This window comes from Lontra canadensis, unplaced genomic scaffold (assembly GCF_010015895.1).
Source record: "Lontra canadensis isolate GAN:19392208 unplaced genomic scaffold, GSC_riverotter_1.0 scaffold10, whole genome shotgun sequence".
Classification (NCBI taxonomy): Eukaryota; Metazoa; Chordata; class Mammalia; order Carnivora; family Mustelidae; genus Lontra; species Lontra canadensis.
The window spans coordinates 3,631,996-3,651,282 of record NW_022631004.1 but is presented as its reverse complement, the minus strand read 5'-3'; the positions used below and the strand labels follow the sequence as shown (position 1 = coordinate 3,651,282).

Genomic DNA, 19,287 nt, shown 5'->3' with positions numbered 1-19,287 from the left:
GAGAGAAGCATTCTGTTTGTCACCCCTTTGAGGCTGCATGTGCCAGGCATATTGGCCTACACTGCATAGAGCAGCAGCAGAAGTGGGAGGATATTACAAATATAATTAAAGGCCAAACCACACATTGTCATACAGATTTTAATAGATTTTCTGATTAACTCATCACAGTAATCATTTTTACTGTAATGATATGCTTTACTACACTAGTATAAATAAAAACAGATAAATACAGCTCTAGGCAACATCACAGATTAACAAACTAAGCATTCTTCATGAACCAAAACTGAAAACAATGATTAATAAGAGATGCTGACACCCTTGCCCATTCTCATCATACCTTCTCAAAAAGGGTACTCCAATAAGGCGCTCCACTTATTATATTGGTCAATTACTTTGCCAATTAGCCAGGCACATATATTTCATGGTCTCCACTATTTCATCATTTGGTTGAAAAGCAGACATACCTCAACATATCAAAAAGAAAAGTGGAACAGGTACTATTACTGAAGAAAACCACTGAATGCATTAGAAATACAACACTCTTCCTGTATTTTAGCAGTAAGACACATCAAGTGATAGAAACATACCAGGAAGAAAATTAATATCTACCTTGAATATCCACCCTGAAATGTCAGTCTGTGAAGCAGGATGAGCAATGGGACAAGGACATGAAATCAAAAAGGAAACATGGAAAATTAAATCCATGTGACGTTTAATGTTACAAAGCTATCTGCAAAGAAGCTGTTTTCTCCTTTGAAGACTCAAGACAAACAAGCCATTCAGTAGCCAATGCTGAGGAGTTCACACTGCAGAGACACTCAGGACAAGATGAAGATAAGATCTATAGAAGTATCATTTAGAAAAGATTTCACTCCAGATGGGCAAATGAACTTTGAAGGGGTAATTAAGAAAGCTTGAAGTCTGCCAAAGGGGTGGGGGAAGTAAACTCGGACAAAATACTGATTTTAGGCAGATAGCAAAATGAGAAATGTTTCACAAAATTCCTAAAATGTTGTTCAACTTTCAAATGTCATTCTAATATGGCTTCATGATCTAATAAAGCTTCAAGATCTTACAGATATATTATTTTTAAGATCGAGGAAGTGAAGAATCACTTCCAAAATGTAAAAACGGCTCATTGCCGGTTACGTTTCAGAAAATGTCTGTCTGCAACACTCATTTATTACCAAATTGGTAATTCATTCATTACCAAGAATGCATAAGCCCAGATTATTTAGGCCAGTCCTTCAAGTAAACTGCTTTTGCTGATAGTGAATTAAGACCATGATTAAGACAGACATTTCCAAAAACAAAAATTCCAAACACACCCCCTACATTTTCAACTCATCCTGCAAAAATGTGCACTGTGGATACTCAAAACATTAACTGAACACTTACGGATGTGATGTACCCCAAGATTCAAAGGTTATGTTCAGATTAAAATTTTAACTGCTACCTTTGCAACTGATGTTTTCAGTTGTTTGATTTAAGTTAACATTATTTAACTTTTGGTTTTAATCTGCAAAGTGATTTCTTGTGTTTTAAGTTTCTAGTTAATGAGTCAAAATGTACAGGTCAGAAGACATAATCCAGATGATGGCAGTGAAAGATCAGAAAAAGGTTTATGTACACATTGGATCATAGACAAATAACCACAACCTCTTTTTAAACCCTTGTTCCCAGTGTAAACTTTGTTCATATCTCCATATTTGTAAGTCTGAATTAGTCTATAAAAATCACATTAAAAAGGTAAAATTATTTAAGCGCGATATTAACTGATCTGTATTTTATAAATTTTAATCCATAAAAATATAAATAAGAATGGTAAATTTTTAAGAAAAGAAATATACATTTAGTGCAAGTTATGAATTACATTTCTTCTTCAGTGTCAGCAATAAAATATCTTGAAGAAAGAAAAAAAAAATGACTGATCTAATTTCAAGAAAAAAAATTCCAGTGTTTAAACATGCAATTAATACCAGATACAGCTAAACAGAATACTTCCTTCTCTTTACTGTCAAAGCAGCAGCATTTTGTTTCCTTATGCTGAACAGTACTTGTGTATTATAGTAGTTTTAGAATAGAAAATTTGCATAAGACCAGGTCACATTATCCATAAAGTCTGAGAGGAAAAAAACAAAAAGAAAACTCTTTATCCTTACAAGTCACGTTCAGTGTTGTTGATTCTGAACCACAATGCACACAAGTTGAGAGATTCTGTTCACGGTTCATTCAAGATTTTACCTGTTCGAATTGCCTTTGTTGTGGTGCATGTGACTGCTCCAAGCATTTGGTGATGGTACAAACTACATGGTTAATGGCACAAGAAACACTCCCTTCTTTTGATGAAACTTCAGTAAAATCACAGTACATCTCAATATGAGAAAGGACTGTTTCAAAAGGGCACACCAATTTAAAGAGGCTTTGTCACAGCTCAAGAGAGAAAGAAAAAGGAGAGAGGGAGGGAGAGAGAGAAAGGAAAGCTCTTCTGGAATGTAGAAAGATAATGCTTAACTATATAATTCATGAATTAAACAGAACAGTATTGATACAAAAGGGCAAGACCTTGCAGTCTTTTCGATGGCTCAATTCAAAGTAATCCCTCCAGAAACAGGGATGCGAATGTGTCTGTGCGACATCGGAGTAACAGGCCAGGTGCTCCGGGTGCTCCAAGGCTGCGGTGCCCCCTCTGCCAACGCTCCAGCCCGCGGTCCCGGGCACATCCTCGGCTGAATGCATCCAGTGTACAAGAGGAGATGATTTGCTGCTCTGGGTTAGACGGGGGAAATATCTCACTCACTTCCTTGTCGCTCCTTTCCCTCCCCAAACAACTCCTCCATTCCACCAGCAGTGTTTGCAAACTGTGTGGCAAAAGCCCGGCTTTTAGATTTCTTTCTTTCTTTTTTTAAAGGACAAAAAAAAGTAGACGACTCCCTCAGGTTAAAGAGTTGTGCTATTCAACAAATGAACTTCCTCTTCTGTTTCCTCTCTCTCTTCATCTATAGGATTCAGTTGAACATTATTGAAGCGGGGTCTTGGTTTGCCGTCTGGGCCATATGACGGAGGATATCTTTTTTTGTTATAATGCCAAGGAGGCGCCTGAAAGCAATAAACAGAAGATTGCTATTAAAATAAAAGGGAAAAGAAAAGAAAAGCTAACTCTATAGCTAAACCCTTTTTGTTGACAGGAAGAGAGCAAAGCAAGCACCGTGATTTTATATTTTCAAAAAGTATTTTACTGGTAAAGATAATTAAATTATCCAGCAACCATCCTTTGATATGAAAGTATCATGGTCACTAACAGTACAATGTCCTTTCCACCAAGACTCTGAGGACTGCATGCCTCATTGAAATAGAGGTACTTTGATTCATGTATGCCAACAAAAAAAGTAAAAAAACAAATAAAAAATGGGAGGATGTGTGAACAAAAAATGATACTGATCCCATTTGAGAAGGAAAATTCATTGCCATGACACCAAGAAAGCAGTAATATGTCTGATGACCAAATCTCCTCAATATTCCTTTTTTTTTTAAAACCAAACGTAACCAACTTCAAAAAAATAACTTAAGGACTGCCCAGTTGTATGCAGAATCTTCATGAAAGCACATACAATTGAGATAAAATAGTCAACAAAGAACTCCAATCCCAAACTTCAGAGCCCCAAGAACAAATCTAGAAAACGACCCAAGTTTCTAGTACACTCATCAATGTTTTCCTCTTTTGATTTTGGCCGAGAAAGTTAAATACAGTGCTTTTATGAAAGTCTTGGTTGTTAATGCTTAGAGTAAAAGAGAGGTGAAAAATCAAGAAGCAATCCTAAAAGATTATTATAGGTGAAGCAGAAAGCAGAATGAATGAGTAGCTACTTATTCTGGTTAGTAGTTTTTTAAAAAAGGATGCATGAAACACTTGTGAAATATTAGCATACAACAGGAATACATAATCAGTTGTGTACTTAAGCAAACTGGGACAGGTTTTATATAGGTATGACAATTGCAGGGCAAAATAATTTCAGGCATTAATTGCTAAAGCCAGACAATTTTTAGGTTATAAGGTAAGGTAATTCAAAATTTATCTTTAGTCATGAAACCACTAGGACATAAAGCCAGTTAAAACAAATGCATCTGACCCCAAAAGCTGCTCACAGCATTCTGGAAACATCATACAAAAGGGGCACACAAATAATCTAGGTACAGTTCACTAATGAAACAGCAGGACACACATTCTTGACTGTGAAGATATGCAAGGTGTAGCAGAAAAGGAACTAATGCTATGATCACAAATATATACAACATTACGCGCTAGTTAGTGTGCCCATAAAAAATATGTTGAACATTCGGCAATTCTAACATTGCTAAGCTCAGTTAAAATCATTTGTGAGCTTAGATTTACCACAAGACTACCACAAGATTAGGAAACATAAAAAAGGAGGAGGGTTTTTTGGGGGGCGGGCGCAGACATTTTTAACCAGTCAAGCACCTTCTGAGATCGGTGTATCCGCTAAGGTAGACAGACTTGTGTTTACTTTAAGAACGTCCAATAATATTTACTCATGTAACTAACAAATTGTTTACAGTTCTTAAATTGCAACCAATGATTTTGATGAGAGACATTAACTTCTGCTAACTTCCTGTGAATGGAATCTTACAAATATCTAAATTAATCTTGCAAACATAGTTTATGAGATATAAATGTAATTGGCAGCATGTAGGATCTTTTTATCCAGCAGATAATCTGGGACAGACAGAACTGAACAGTTCACAAGTTTCATGCTTCCTGACTTCTAAGGTGTCTAATGAGGAGATCTGATATATCTAATCACCAAGGGTTCGACGTGCTGCTTTAGTTGCTCGAGATGCTCTAATATGTTCTTCTTTGTGATGATTCCCAAGACAATCCTGAAACAGATCATGTTATGCTAATAACTGTGTGAGAAATTAAATTAAAAGAGGTTCCAATCATAATGATAAAGAATGAGAAAAAAAACCATGAACCATAAGAATGCTTTTAATGAACTTTAGAAAACTAAAAACAAAAATGATTTGAAATCCCAGGTCCCATTTGCATAACTTCTACTGAGTTTCATAAGAGACATGATACTATTTCTAAATACTGGTGAGTTGTTTTCCTTTTTAAATTAAAAAATCAAAATCATAAAAGTTTGCAATGAAAATGACTATAAAGAAAAGTGCAAAAGAAACAGTATTAATACACAGCTATAAATCTCTAAAACTTAGCTTCATTTTCAGTGTTCCTTCATTAGGGGAAAGTATTTTTCTAATTTCTTAAAATGTCGCGATGCTGCCACTATTATTTGGATCTACCTCAGCAGTGTAAAGGTAGAAAGAAAGCTTAGCCTCAATTGCCTATGAGCAGACTGAAGAAATCCCATGGGTTTTACGACTACTTCGGATTAAAATGAAAGGCAACGTGCACTTAAATAATGTCAACCAATACACACATCCCCTAGTTTTTTAGGACCTACTGAAAGCTACTCCTTAAAATAAGCTAATAAGATATATCTATGAGTAGAGGTCAAAATGACTTTTACATTATGCATTTTTTTCTAAATGATTACTTCTCACTTAACCTATCACTATTATAATATCAAGCAAAATGAGGGACATAAATTCTCACAAAGATACCTGAAAATAATCAGATTTATTAGAACAAAATCCTGGTTACTGGTTCTATAATGGAAGAATTCAACTACAATATATAGCAACAAAAATAATGAATGTCAAAGACTTTAAAAAGCCTTAATCTTCAATTCTGGAAGGCCATCAAGAATGCCCTTCAGGGTACTGGTGATCTAGTTAAGTCAACTTTACTATTCAACTGCCTTTGAACATTCTGACTTCTTAAAGAATGTCACCAGGGGGCTTCACTTAAAGAATAGTCAAAGCCTACAGATCCGTCAGTTATAAAACAGTTATTAAGGATGATGCCTGGGTGTGGGGGTAGGAAAGCAGGGAGGGCAGGCATTGGCAAAGGTAGAAACAGGTTCTCTGCTAATGTTTTCTCATTATTTAAAATAATGTACTGATCCTTAAGAACAAGATAAATTGAAAAGCTGTCAGAGGATACGAACAAGTTCTCCCTCCAAAAAGGCTCAGAAAATGCACTTATGAAAGAAAAAATGCATACATAAACTAAGTACTTAATCACTCAATGGATGTTCTTAGCAGTGTGACAGAAAAAATAAAAAACCATCAACTCACTTTAATTTATAGTTGGGAGTCAGGAAATGTGAAAAACCTTAACAAATAATTCCAGTTTAATTCTTACTCTTTTCTTTCCAATTATATATACAATGGTTACTTCAGTTAGTATATTAGTAAGCTCTGCCAAATCACAAGATACAAAATGAGGAGAGTTACAGATTGATTAAGAACCAAGTGGCAAATTTGGAGATTTATAAAGTAATCTCTATATTCCAAAGTAATGATCCTGTTAAAAGGAGGAAATAATGTACTTCCTATGGAGAAAAGTGATTTGAGAAAAATAAGGCCAAGTTCAGTGCTTTATTAATTGCAGGAAATACAAAGAAAATCAATGCAAAATGTAACTTATATAAAGAATAATCTGCTGTTTCCTTGGGCGGCTAAAAAGCAATGATTTAAGAGTTAACAGAGCATGACCCAACATCTTTCCAAAATATGTTCCGAAAACACCAGTCCCAAGAATTCTTCTGTCCTCTTTCCTCCATTAAAAAAAAATTAAAAATAAAATAAAAGGCTGCATGTTCAAACAAGTTTGGAAAACTATGTTTCCTATCGGCCCTATGACTCAAATAGTATCAACATTTTATAAGTTTTGAGACATTCCACAACAGAGAAACCTCAATTGTATTTAATCCAATACTTTCCAAACTTACATGATCACAAAACTCTTTTTGAGTAATGCCTATTAAATTCCTGATAAAAAGATCTGGAGACACCTGGGTGGCTCAGGTTAAACATCTGACTTCTGCTCAGGTAATCATCTCAGGTTCCTGGGATCCAGCCCCGCATCAGGCTCCCTGCTCAGTGGGGAATTTGCTTCTCCCTCTCCCTCTGCTGCTCCCCCTGCTTCTGTGCTCTCTGACAAATTAATAAATAAAATCTTTTTTTTAAAAAAAAGGACTAAAAAGATTTTGAGAAATTCTGCTAATTAAAATATAAAACATGGGAAATCTACAACTGACATCTTTAAAATTTACAGACACACTTTCTCCCTCATCTCCTTATTCTCATTTTCTTAACAGTCTGGACTTGTTGTGTCTCTTCCCCCAGATAGTTATTTTCCACCTCTAAGGACCCACTGTGAACTAGAAGATGCTGACAGCTATCCAGAATTTCACACTCTCCACTAAAAACTATTAGAAATGGCTTCTTTTCTAATTTCCAAGTCATTTAACTTCAAGAAAGAATAAAAACACTTTACTTTCTTACATACTTCCAAGAAAATAAAGACCCAAGAGCTACCATCACAAATGATCTCTTTTCTTTCTATATATACCAATTTATTTTCCTTGAAGGACAGAAATAAGAAAAATTTAATAATCAAGGCAATTAAACATATTCCTTTAGAAAAAGCTACTCCCCACCACAAGCTTTCTTATAAACAGGCAGTATGAGGTAAGATTTTAATCAGCTATCCTCCTCTTCTCCCACATTTTGTTATTTTTACACTTTCTAAAAAATATTTTCCTTTCTAATATCTGTGCTGTTGAAAATCTGGAAATTTGTCAGCAAAGTGAAATATAGTAATTGACTCACACAGGTTTGTGATCAGAGGTAATCATAACTAGAGTGACATTTATATTTGTTAGCATACAAAAGGGCAAACCATGCCAGGCACAGAGAATAAGTCAAAGCAAGTAAAAATTATAATAACTCAGTTTAGCTTCTAACTGAGCCATTTATAATTAAAAGGGCCCTAAAACCCACATAACTTCATAAAAAGTTACTCCATTTAACATGTACTAAGTTTTCAAACAATGAAGTTTGGAAACTATTATTTTTCTACTTAAACAACATTAAAAGAAAATAGGTTTTTTTTTATTATTATATGTATCTCTTTACCAATTAGTATCTGTGATATTTAATAATTCCAAACTTCCTGGCTTTCATCAAGGATTTTATACCTTTAATAATTTATTTCACATTATTTAGAGTTATTCTAATTGGTTAGCACAGTGAAAACACTAAAAACATGGATCTAATTCTCTATATTTCTATTCTTAACCCAATATGGCACAATATATTGTTCAAGAAAATGGTAGAAGTTTAAGGAATCACAAAAAAAGAAAATATATTCTATAAGTCAACAACAGTGTAAAAATAGTAGCAAGAGATTGGGCTCTAAAACTGGAAAGACACTTGATTCTCAGATCAATGACTTAGTAACCACATGACTAGGCATGTTATTAAACCCCTCCGAGCTGCAATTATTACACCTGTCAAGTAGGGATGCTAACACCTACTCTGCAAAGGTACTACAAAGTTAACTGAGAAACCTGAAGAAAGTACTCAATAAATTTCCTTCCCTTTTTTTTTTTTTTTCTTTTTTCCTCCTTTCTTTAGACAGGGGTCATGTGTTTCATCACTCACATGTTTTGAAAAAAATGCTTTTTTTAAAAAAACCCGCTGTGATTCTCCAAGTGTTTAGTATTTCAATCAGCTTCAGGCAGGGCAGGGCTAAACCATTTAATTTATGCACAATCAAGAATACCCTTTGTTTCTCATTTTCAGCCTTTCTGTCTTCAGCCTTCAGATAAAACAATGTTCTTAAGTATTTCAACGAGGAACAGCAGTATAATGGACATGAAGGGGACTAGAGAGAGAATGGGTGGGGAATCCGATCCCAGGGGCAGGGACAGAGACAGAGGGGAGCAGAGGCAATGAAGCAGGAGTACAGCTGCTGAGGCATACTGTGTATCACATCTCCACTTTGTCCCTGGGACATCTGCCAAACAAAACTTTTCTATAGTCCTATCCTAGAGAAACACTGGTATTCATGTGTGAAGGACAGAAAAATAAATTAACCAATTTATACATTTTAAATATATGAGTTTTGTCATAAGGAGTTTATATGAAAAATGTGTGGATGGAAAAGGTAGAAAAGGGGAAACAGAAAGCATTTGCTAAAGGAGGATTTTAGCTAACTTACAAATTTCATTTAATTATACATGGTAAAAAAAAATAATGGCTGGAATTGTAAATGGCAAAAATACCTAGAAAGTTATTATTGAACTAGAACATTAAATTCAAAGAATGAAATACGTACAAAATGGAAACATGGTTGTTTTTTTTTCTCTGCTCCACAGAGATTAGGTCCACTCCTCCTCTTTGCCACCTCTGAAGTGGTTCTGACAAATGCTACTTTACATTTTGGCAAAGATCTGCCAGTTGACGCTTTTTTATTCTTGATGCCAGTCTGATCAATACTGATCCTGTATGTATAACCACACTAAAAAGACAGATTTTCCCACTTGGAAGCTGACTTAAACTCTCCCCTAAGAACTGAATATGAATTCCACTAAAAAGTGTCATAAATTCTGTGAAGCAAACTGATTTCTTTCACCAGACTTACCCATTGTGAGTTACAAGGCACTGCCTCAGACCCAGCTTTCGGAAAATATCCACCACAATCTCCATCGGGGTGTGATCGGTCACGGTGAAAGGGCTCATGTCAAGGATGCTCCGAAGCTTCAGGGGCCGAGGGCTTTCCGCTGGAAGAGACGGGGTGTGCTGTGCAAAACACACGCGGGAACTGCCCACAATGCCTTCTTGTTTCTTCCTGGCACTTTCTGAAGAGAGAGAGAGAAGACCCAACGTTAATTTGTGTTAAGGGGAATCTGCTTACTTGGAGACTTGAAAAAATAAACAAATGTATCCCATGACTTCTAGTCCCTTCATTTTTTTCCTACCTTCTTAACCACGAAAGGAATCCAGTGAAAACTGATACAGTAATTTCTTATATTGGACAGGATTAGAATACACCAAGAACAGGGGTGCCTGGGTGGCTCAGTGGTTAAGCCTCTGCCTTCAGCTCGGGTCTTGATCTCAGGGTCCTGGGATCGAGCCTCACATCGGGCTCTCTGCTCGGCGAGGAGCCTGTTTCCCTCTCTCTCTGTCTGACTCTGCCTACTTGTGACCTCTGTCTGTCAAATAAATAAATAAAATCTTAAAAAAAAAAAAAGAATACACAAAGAGCAAATCATCTTCATGTAAGTAAAATATTTATGATCTATCAATTTTCTTTTCTGGGGCTGAAGCTATTTCCTAACTCTGAAGGACAAGGAAGAAGGTGTGAAATATGGTTTTTGAAAACCTGCACAAATTATAGCATGGTTATAGGAATCCATCATCAAATGACAGCTGCCCAGGCTAAAATGTCACTTATCCTAAAGGTGGGACTACAGTTATGTTCCTGATTTGACTATGTTGGTATATACTCCATCCCTGTGAATTAGCTAGTTCCTTCTCTAACGTTAAAGTTCAATTTTCTAAGCGAGTCATGAGCATTAATAGGTGGGTTGAAACTACCACTATGCACATGATGGACACAGACTTATTTTCCAAGTTTTGTCTGTAAAGTCTCTGTTAAGTTCCCCTCTCAGTGTGCTCTGCTTCAAGTGCTTCTGTTTGCTGCCAACTTCCACACTCCGACCTTTGACGGTGCTAGACAAGAAGCGGTAAAAATGCAAAAAACAGCAGAACAGAGACCACAAGACGAGAAAGGAAACCCATGAAATGGAGAGAATAGAAAAATAAATAGCTCTATGTTTGTATTTTGAGTTTGTATGTATTCAAAACTGTGTTCACAAATCTGTTTTTCCTATATTGAACATATTTTAAACATGAATTTTGTTACAAAAATATTTAAGCCAAAATAATAAGCATCAGTCCTAGACTGAGCAGATAAACATATGCAGCTTATAAACAAACACTGCGGTTCTTTTTGCTCCTCCTGACCTCTAAAGCCTTATTTAATTTGTGCTAGAACACATTCAGGTAGAAGGCACTAAGTGAAGTTCTAATTACTACTTACTAAACCACTTCAAAAGCATGATAAAGGCATAGAAAAGAAGAAAGCCTATGGGCAAGTGATATAAGTGATTCTTTTAAGATGTTCCTTGGGGTGCCTGGGTGGCTCAGTGGGTTAAAGCCTCTGCCTTCAGCTCAGGTCATGATCCCAGGGTCCTGGGATCGAGCCCCGCATCGGGCTCTCTGCTCAGCAGGGAGTCTGCTTCCCGCCCCCCGCCCCACCCACCTCTCTGCCTGCCTCTCGGCCTACTTGTGATCTCTGTCAAATAAAATCTTAAAAAAAAAAAATGTTCCTTAAGTTTTCTTAACTCACAAAAGCATCTGGCTAATGACCTATGAATGGTGGAGTATAAATACTGTTAGGACAGATGCTGAGTTAAAACCAACCCTACTCATCAAACTTACTTTAAAATAAATATTATACCATCAATGAAAATATGCTGAGATTGTTTAAATAAACATTTAATGACAGAAGTTTCAGAAAATTTTAGAAAAAGTTATTAACCTTATTTATTTGCTTATTGTAATCTTCCTTTGATATACAAGGGACAAGGCTAGTGAACACACAGCCTGACTTAAATCTGTCCTCTACATGAATACAGTAACTATTTTAACAGGCATCATTTATCGAGTACTTACACAAAGTGCCCAGGACATCTGCTAGGATTGTTTTGCTTTGTTTGATAAAAAATAATGCCATTTATTCAAAGGCTTTTAAAGCAGAAAATATCATAATAGTTTTCATTTTGATACGATTCAGGCATTTTTTTTTTTAAGATTTTATTTATTTATTTGACAGATAGAGATCACAAGTAGGCAGAGAGGCAGGCAGAGAGAGAGAGGAGGAGGCAGGTTCCCCGCTGAGCAGAGAGCCCTATGCGGGGCCCGATCCCAGGACACTGGGACCACAACCTGAGCTGAAGGCAGAGGCTTTAACCCACTGAGCCACCCAGGCGCCCCCATTTTTTTTTTTTAAAGTATGCATGCAAAATAGAGTTACACTTCCAGGGGAATGGAAATGGTTCTTTTCTAACATAATGTTAAACATAAAATGTCTGAACGTGATCACCTTTCTCCCCCTAAAGTTTTATGTTTTATTATTCTTGTTCATGTTAATACACTCTCAAGGGCTTAACTTCTCACAACTTATCAACAAAGAAAGACACACGGGCTGTCCCCTTCATTTTTGACTATGTAAAACCTGGTAATGACAGACTGCAAAAGCATTCCCCATGGATCCAGAAGTCTTTCATCACTTGTAGTAATCTTAGAAAGCAAAAAAATCTCTAAATCTGTAAAATGGTATCTCAACTAACCAAGCAGTTATAAAGTTTACTTTAGCTACTACAAAGTGATAAACAAAAGACAAGTCCACTTACTGGCAATGCATATTATTTTATAAACTCATTTTAAGGTTTCTAAATGTTGCTATGGAAAGGGAAACCTTTAACAAATTAGCTCTCCTCAGTACGCAGACTAAAGCTTTATTCGTAACAAAAAATCTTGAGGGGATAGGAGAAAAGTACAAATAGGGGAGCAGCCTGTCACTGTGCCATGTACCTTCTATTGTGTTCAATATGTAAATGATATTTAGGTTTTCATATACTAAGAGTCCCCCTGAAACTTATGGGTATTACATAAATAGAAACGAACAAGTGTATTTTTTATACCTTAAGTCGGAAAAATAGGAAAGACGATTCAATTCACATTTTGTTAAATATGCTTCATTTTAAACAAATCTATAAAACATTCGGCCTCACTTTTAATCTTGACATAAAAATGCAGGAAAAATGTCTCTCCATTTGAACTAAACTTTAACATAGTAAATTGTCATTCACTGCTGGTGGGAGTACAGGGTATAATCACTACCTAGTGTGATGTGAAAATATCTTACAACATTACAAATACACCATCTCTCTGATCCAACAATTCCACTTGCAGTAATTTTTGTACATTTGCACATAGGCAGAATATTGAATATGTGAGATAATCAAATATAACAGGGAGCTATCTCTATAACAGCAGAAAATTGGAAACATCTTGAATGTCCATCAGTGAGGAACTGATTTTAGAAATCATTAGGTATCCCATGGTATGCCCACTTAATGGAATATTGTATAGCTTTAAAAGAAGAAAATGAAGAAAGTCACTGGGAAGATGTCCAAAAAAACATTGTCCAGTGAAAAAAAACAAAAAACAAAGTACACAACACCACATTTTAGACAGCATGACAATTTGTTTAAAAAGAAAAAAAACATTTATAGAAGTATAGAATAGTATCTACAGAATACATAAGAAACCAGAGATGGCTGCCTACAGAGAGTTAAAGTAGTAACTATGAGGTCATGGGTGAGAGACATTTGTCACTGTATAATTTTAATCTTCTTGATTTGAACTATGTGAATGTACCATCTATAAGTAATCTAAAATTTTTAAATAATGAAATGACATACAAATGCAGAGTTTATAAATTATGGGAAAACTGTACTTTTAAAATCTGGAGTTTTCCCATCCCTGGATATGGCATACAGTTTACCTGTTACTCAAGCAATTTTTGTCTTTCATAAAATATGTTATATAAACACATATAACTACATAGTTTATATGTTACACGTATATACAAAACTTCATGTACAGGCCTATTTTTCTCATTCAAAAATGTAAACTTTATAAAAATATATGTAGGTAAATATTTAAGGTGTGTCCTAAAAGTCTTCACATGTGGAATATTTCTGATGACATGACTGGTTATTTCACATGTCTCAAGTATACCTATTCTCCTTAAACTGACATTATCTGCTATCACAATATTCTGTTTCAAGATAGTAATAAAACTGAAAAATATATCCACAGAATCAGCAGGATTATGAGTAATTCTTAACTTTTAACACTTTCTTCTTTAAAAGCCCTTGTTTTCCTTTAAATTTCTAAGTAAATTCTACAATTCTGACCTTTTTCTTTCCTTTGGCTGGCTACCATTAAAACCTAAAGAATATGAATCTACACAATGAAATTCTTCTCTGTGAGTTTGGCCACAGTAACAGCTTAGAAGCTGAAACACTTAAACACAAGAGCCAAATCTAACCATACATATTGCCCACTCTCGGCAACTATTCTACTACCTACAGCAAAACTTGGAATGACAGGATTGCTAGTCTTTAAAAAACTCTTCCAGAGCTGTAGGCTTTTCCTTAACTAAATAGGATATTCTCTGTAGGCACTTTTGTTTTATTTGATAGTTTTTTTTTTTTTTTCAGATTTTTTATTTATTTGACAGAGAACACAAGTAAGCAGAAAGGCAGGCAGAGAGAGAGAGAAAGGGAAGCAGGCTCCCTGCTGAGCAGACAGCCCGATGCGGGGCTCGATCCAGGACCCTGGGATCATGACCTGAGCCGAAGGCAGAGGCTTTAACCCAGGCGCCCCTTGATAGCTCTTATAAACAGAGCATTTCCATTCTAATTTGAGAAATACTCCCCAAAGTCTTCCCTCTTCCTACGGCACAAGAATTAAATTATTTTTCAATCCTTTTGCAAATGGCTATAGAGATAAGTTGTAGAGGATGTGATCATAGGACCAAATGCTTAACATTTTTGGCTCATGGTCCTCCACTGAAAACTCAGGAGTATGAAAACCACAGCTTGATGAAAATATTCTTTATCACCTTTGGGATTTGGGGGAAGAGTGGGAAAGGAATCAGGTTATATAGAAAAGGCCTTATTAGCCTCCTCATCAATACTTCAGGACTATAAGATAAGGAGAAAAATAAATCTCGGAGGAATACAACTTGTTTCCTCCTCATAAAAGTTTAATTTATCTCCAAGAAATAATATAATATGGCTAATGCCTTTCATCTGTATTTGCAGGAATATCAGCTCAAAATACAACTTATATATACTTTTCAACAGCACTTGACCAAAATAAAATTTCAATTTTTTTTCACTTTCAAGCAGATATTTTATGTTAATATTATAAACCTAAATCCAAAAGCTGGATAAGGAAAACCTGTGAATCTGATACAAAACAGACTATGAAGATGAGATTTTCAATAACTTGCATTCAAATAAGCCAATATTAAATATAAGAATGTATTTAGTGGGATGCCCTGGCACTTGCTAAGGCCTTATCTTATACGCTATTATGAACAATATCAACTTCACAAGGTTTCTATCAGTGGAAAAAGAAAGAATCGGACTTCGATCTCGGACAACAATGCCATATCAAAAGATAAAACTACATTTAGTGGGGAGCCTGGGTTGCTCAATCAGTTTAGCGTCTGCCTTCGGCTCAGGTCACGATCCCGGGATCCTGGAATCCAGCCCCACACCGGGCTCCCTGCTGAGTGGGGAGCCTGCTTCTCCCTCTCCCTCTGAATGCCCCCTCATGCTCTTTCTAGCACACTCTATCTCAAATAAATAAAATCTTTAATAAATGAAAAGATTTCTTTAAAAAGAACTGTACTGACATATCATACTATTTTAAATTTAATTTTCACCTCATTCATTGAGAATGTCTATCTATTCCAATAAATATAAACTGACCAAAAAAACTGTACTTAGTGGGAAAACAATTCAGATGCATAATTCCTTTCCTAATGAATATAAGACCTTCAGAGACATAAATAAAAAATACACCTCTCGCCCCCACAAACCCAACCTATTAAATATTACTGCTTTCCTTTTCTTGAGAAATCTATTATATGTCTATATATATCTAAATATATGTAGATTCCAACAGATACAGATATAGATAGATTTATGTATGTGTATTTTTTAAAAAGGGTACCTATTGCAATTGTCAGGTCTCTTCTGAGAGCAAATCCCACTAATCTTTGAGATTCTTTTGACATTATGACAGGAAAGCCATTGTAGCTGGTTTCATTAATCATGTTTTCTATATCATCCACTGTCATATTGTCCTGTGTCAAGACGGCTAAGGGAGGATCATTCCTTCGAGGTCTCATGACATCAGCAGCCAGGGTGGTATGAGTGAATTCTTCTTTTGCATCCAAGAAAGGGTATCCATTTAACCGGATATGCGCTTCATAAATGCCTTCCCTACCAAAAGCATCGCCAACCCATTTACTGGTCATAACAGCAGCCATAAGGGGAACAATGTATTCCAAGCCTCCGGTAAGCTCAAAAACAATAACCACCAGGGAGACAGTCATCCTTGTCACACCACCTGGAAAAAAAAAAAAAATAAGCACCATTGGTCAAGGAGGACAGGAACATGTTAATGGAATTTTTGTACTAGGCATTTGAACATGAACTGTAAATAAAACTTAGTGAAAAGGATTATCATCAAAAACTGCTACTCCTCGGGGCGCCTGGGTGGCTCAGTGGGTTAAAGCCTCTTCCTTTGGTTCAGGTCAGGTCTCAGGGTCCTGGGATGGAGCCCTGCATCGAGCCCTGCATTGAGCCCCGCATCAAGCCCTGCATCCAGCTCTCTGCTCAGCAGGGAGCCTGCTCCCCCCCCCACCCCCACCCCCCCGTCTGCCTCTCTGCCTACTTGGGATCTCTGTCAAATAAATACATAAAATCTTAAAAAAAAAAAAAAAACTGTTACTCGTCTCTTAGGACAATTATCACTATTTTAATAAGATCTAGAGAAACAATGATTTTCTTTAGTTAACACAAAAGACTATTAAAATAACATTTCAAAACCTGTTTACTTCACAGTACACAGCCAACCAACTAAAGCAAGCTTGCCATTCTGGTTTATTGCTATAGCAAGGACATAATTTCACTCTTATGAAAACTGATTATTAGAATTTGGTGAAGCATGTAAGAGCTACCTTTTATGTCACAGCTGCCAATTTACAAATTAAGGTCATATGTGGGTAGAATATTAACTTAATATACATCTCTATTCTGTATCTTTTCAAAATGAGTAAAATATTTCAATGCCTTGTGATTTCTGTTAACAGGGTAATATCCCCTCCCTTAGAAAACTCATCTATTTACCCAAATCATCTACCCAAGTAGATGGATGAACTACCATCTGTATGCTGATGCCTCATAATCCACATGTCTCACTTACTGTTGCATTTGTCCCATGTCTCCAACTCTGCATACCTCATCTTAATGTTTGCTTGTCTCGTTTTTCCAACCATAAAAAGACTGTGGATGACCCACTGTCACGAAAAACACCACACACTTAAAACCAAAATCCTCTTCTTCCCCCAAAGAGCTACCCATTCCAACTTCCCTGACTTCTTGGCAACCTAGACAGTCATTCCAGATCCATCTCTTTACTTTAACCCAACACCTAGACCCTCACCCAGTCCTATTTGATTTGCTTTGCAAAATATCTATGGGTCCCTTTCTCAATACGGTCACTATTACCAAACTAGTCCAGACTCTCAAGACTTTGTTCCTTAATTTTAACACTATTTTATCTTACCTCCTTGACTGCAGGCCCCATTACCTTCAATCCACTTTATAAATCATGTTCCCAGGTTAATCTTTCCTAAGTACTACTTTCGCCATGTTGCTCCTTTGCTCAAAAACCTACCAGGAATCACCAGTTCATACTGTATTAAGCTTAAACTCTTCCTTTTGGTTTTCTAACCTAAAAATAGAAGGGAGAAAGAACCTACTATATATTACTTATCTACACTATACCAGGCATGTCCCTAGTCTGTTCATAAAGGCTTTTTTTTTTTTTTAAACTAAGCGACTTATTTTAACCTGGCACTGTGCTAACAGCTTTACATGCATTTGATCTCATTTAATCCTCAAAACAGTAGGAGATAAAAAGTTATTATTTCTGTTTTAAAGATAAGAAAATAAAAAATCAAAGCAAAGAAACACTCCCAAAGTTGTCAAGCTACAAATCCCAAAACCACAATTCTTCCACAGATCTGACCAATTCCACATACAAACTGATCTTGACACAAATCACTGCCTCTTCATAATCTGGTTCCTTCTCACTAACCCAACTTCATTTCCCAAAAGTATCCAAAACGCACTCTCTACTTCAATATTGTCAGTATCTTCAAAGCTCCATGAACACTAAATTTATCCCTATCCCAATTCCTTTGCCTTTAGATGATTACATTCCTCAAAAATAGTCCTCTTCTTTATGTTTTTTTGAAGCCCCCCTCCCCACTTTTTTTTTTTTATAATTTTATTTTTTATAAACATATATATATATATATTTGTTCCCCCAGGGGTACAGGTCTGTGAATCTCCACGTTTACAAACTTCACAGCACTCACCATAGCACATACCCTACCCAATGTCCATAACCCCCCCCCAACACCCCTCTGCCCAGCAACCCTCAGTTTGTTTTGTGAGATTAAGAGTCACTTATGGTTTGTCTCCCTCCCAATCCCAACTTGTTTCATTTACTCTTCTCCTACCCCATTAACCCCCCATGTTGCATCTCCTCTCCCTCATATCAGGGAGATCATATGATAGTTGTCTTTCTCTGATTGACTTATTTCGCTAAGCACGATACCCTCTAGTTCCATCCACGTTGTCGCAAATGGCAAGATTTCATTTCTTTTGATGGCTGCATAGTATTCCATTGTATATATATACCACATCTTCTTTATCCATTCGTCTGTTGATGGACATCTAGGTTCTTTCCATGGTTTGGCTATTGTAGACATTGCTGCTATAAACATTCGGATGCACGTGCCCCTTCGGATCACTACGTTTGTATCTTTAGGGTAAATACCCAGCACTGCAATTGCTGGGTCATAGGGTAGTTCTATTTTCAACATTTTGAGGAACCTCCATGATGTTTTCCAGAGTGGTTGCACCAGCTTGCATTCCCAACAACAGTGTAGGAGGGTTCCCCTTTCTCCGCATCCTCGCCAGCATCTGTCATTTCCGGACTTGTTAATTTTAGCCATTCTGACTGGTGTGAGGTGGTATCTCATTGTGGTTTTGATTTGTATTTCCCTGATGCCGAGTGATATGGAGCACTTTTTCATGTGTCTGTTGGCCATCTGGGTGTCTTCTGTGCAGAAATGTCTGTTCATGTCTTCTGCCCATTTCTTGATTGGATTATTTGTTCTTTGGGTGTTGAGTTTGCTAAGTTCTTTATAGATTCTGGACACTAGCCCTTTATCTGATATGTCATTTGCAAATATCTTCTCCCATTCTGTCAGTTGTCTTTTGGTTTTGTGAACTGTTTCCTTTGCTGTGCAAAAGCTTTTGATCTTGATAAAATCCCAATAGTCCATTTTTGCCCTTGCTTCCCTTGCCTTTTAAATGTTCCTAGGAAGATGTTGCTGCGGCTGAG

The 19,287-nt window shown here is 36.4% G+C and overlaps 1 protein-coding gene across 5 annotated transcripts in view; it reads right to left on the bottom strand.

Moving 5' to 3' along the window:
* Nucleotides 1-1,485: 1,485 nt before the first annotated feature.
* CLCN3 (chloride voltage-gated channel 3) overlaps nt 1,486-19,287 on the bottom strand; it is a 97,590-nt gene continuing 79,788 nt past the window's right edge. For 3 of the 5 annotated variants that reach the window (XM_032855475.1, XM_032855476.1, XM_032855478.1), the window contains 4 exons: nt 15,817-16,215; nt 9,578-9,794; nt 4,824-4,899; nt 1,486-3,099 (listed from right to left, as the gene is read on the bottom strand). In XM_032855475.1, the coding sequence (XP_032711366.1) occupies nt 2,941-3,099; nt 4,824-4,899; nt 9,578-9,794; nt 15,817-16,215 (851 nt within the window). In that variant the 3' untranslated portion in view covers nt 1,486-2,940. The remainder of the gene's footprint in view (nt 3,100-4,823; nt 4,900-9,577; nt 9,795-15,816; nt 16,216-19,287) is intronic. The other 2 variants (XM_032855477.1, XM_032855479.1) reach the window with 1 other exon arrangement.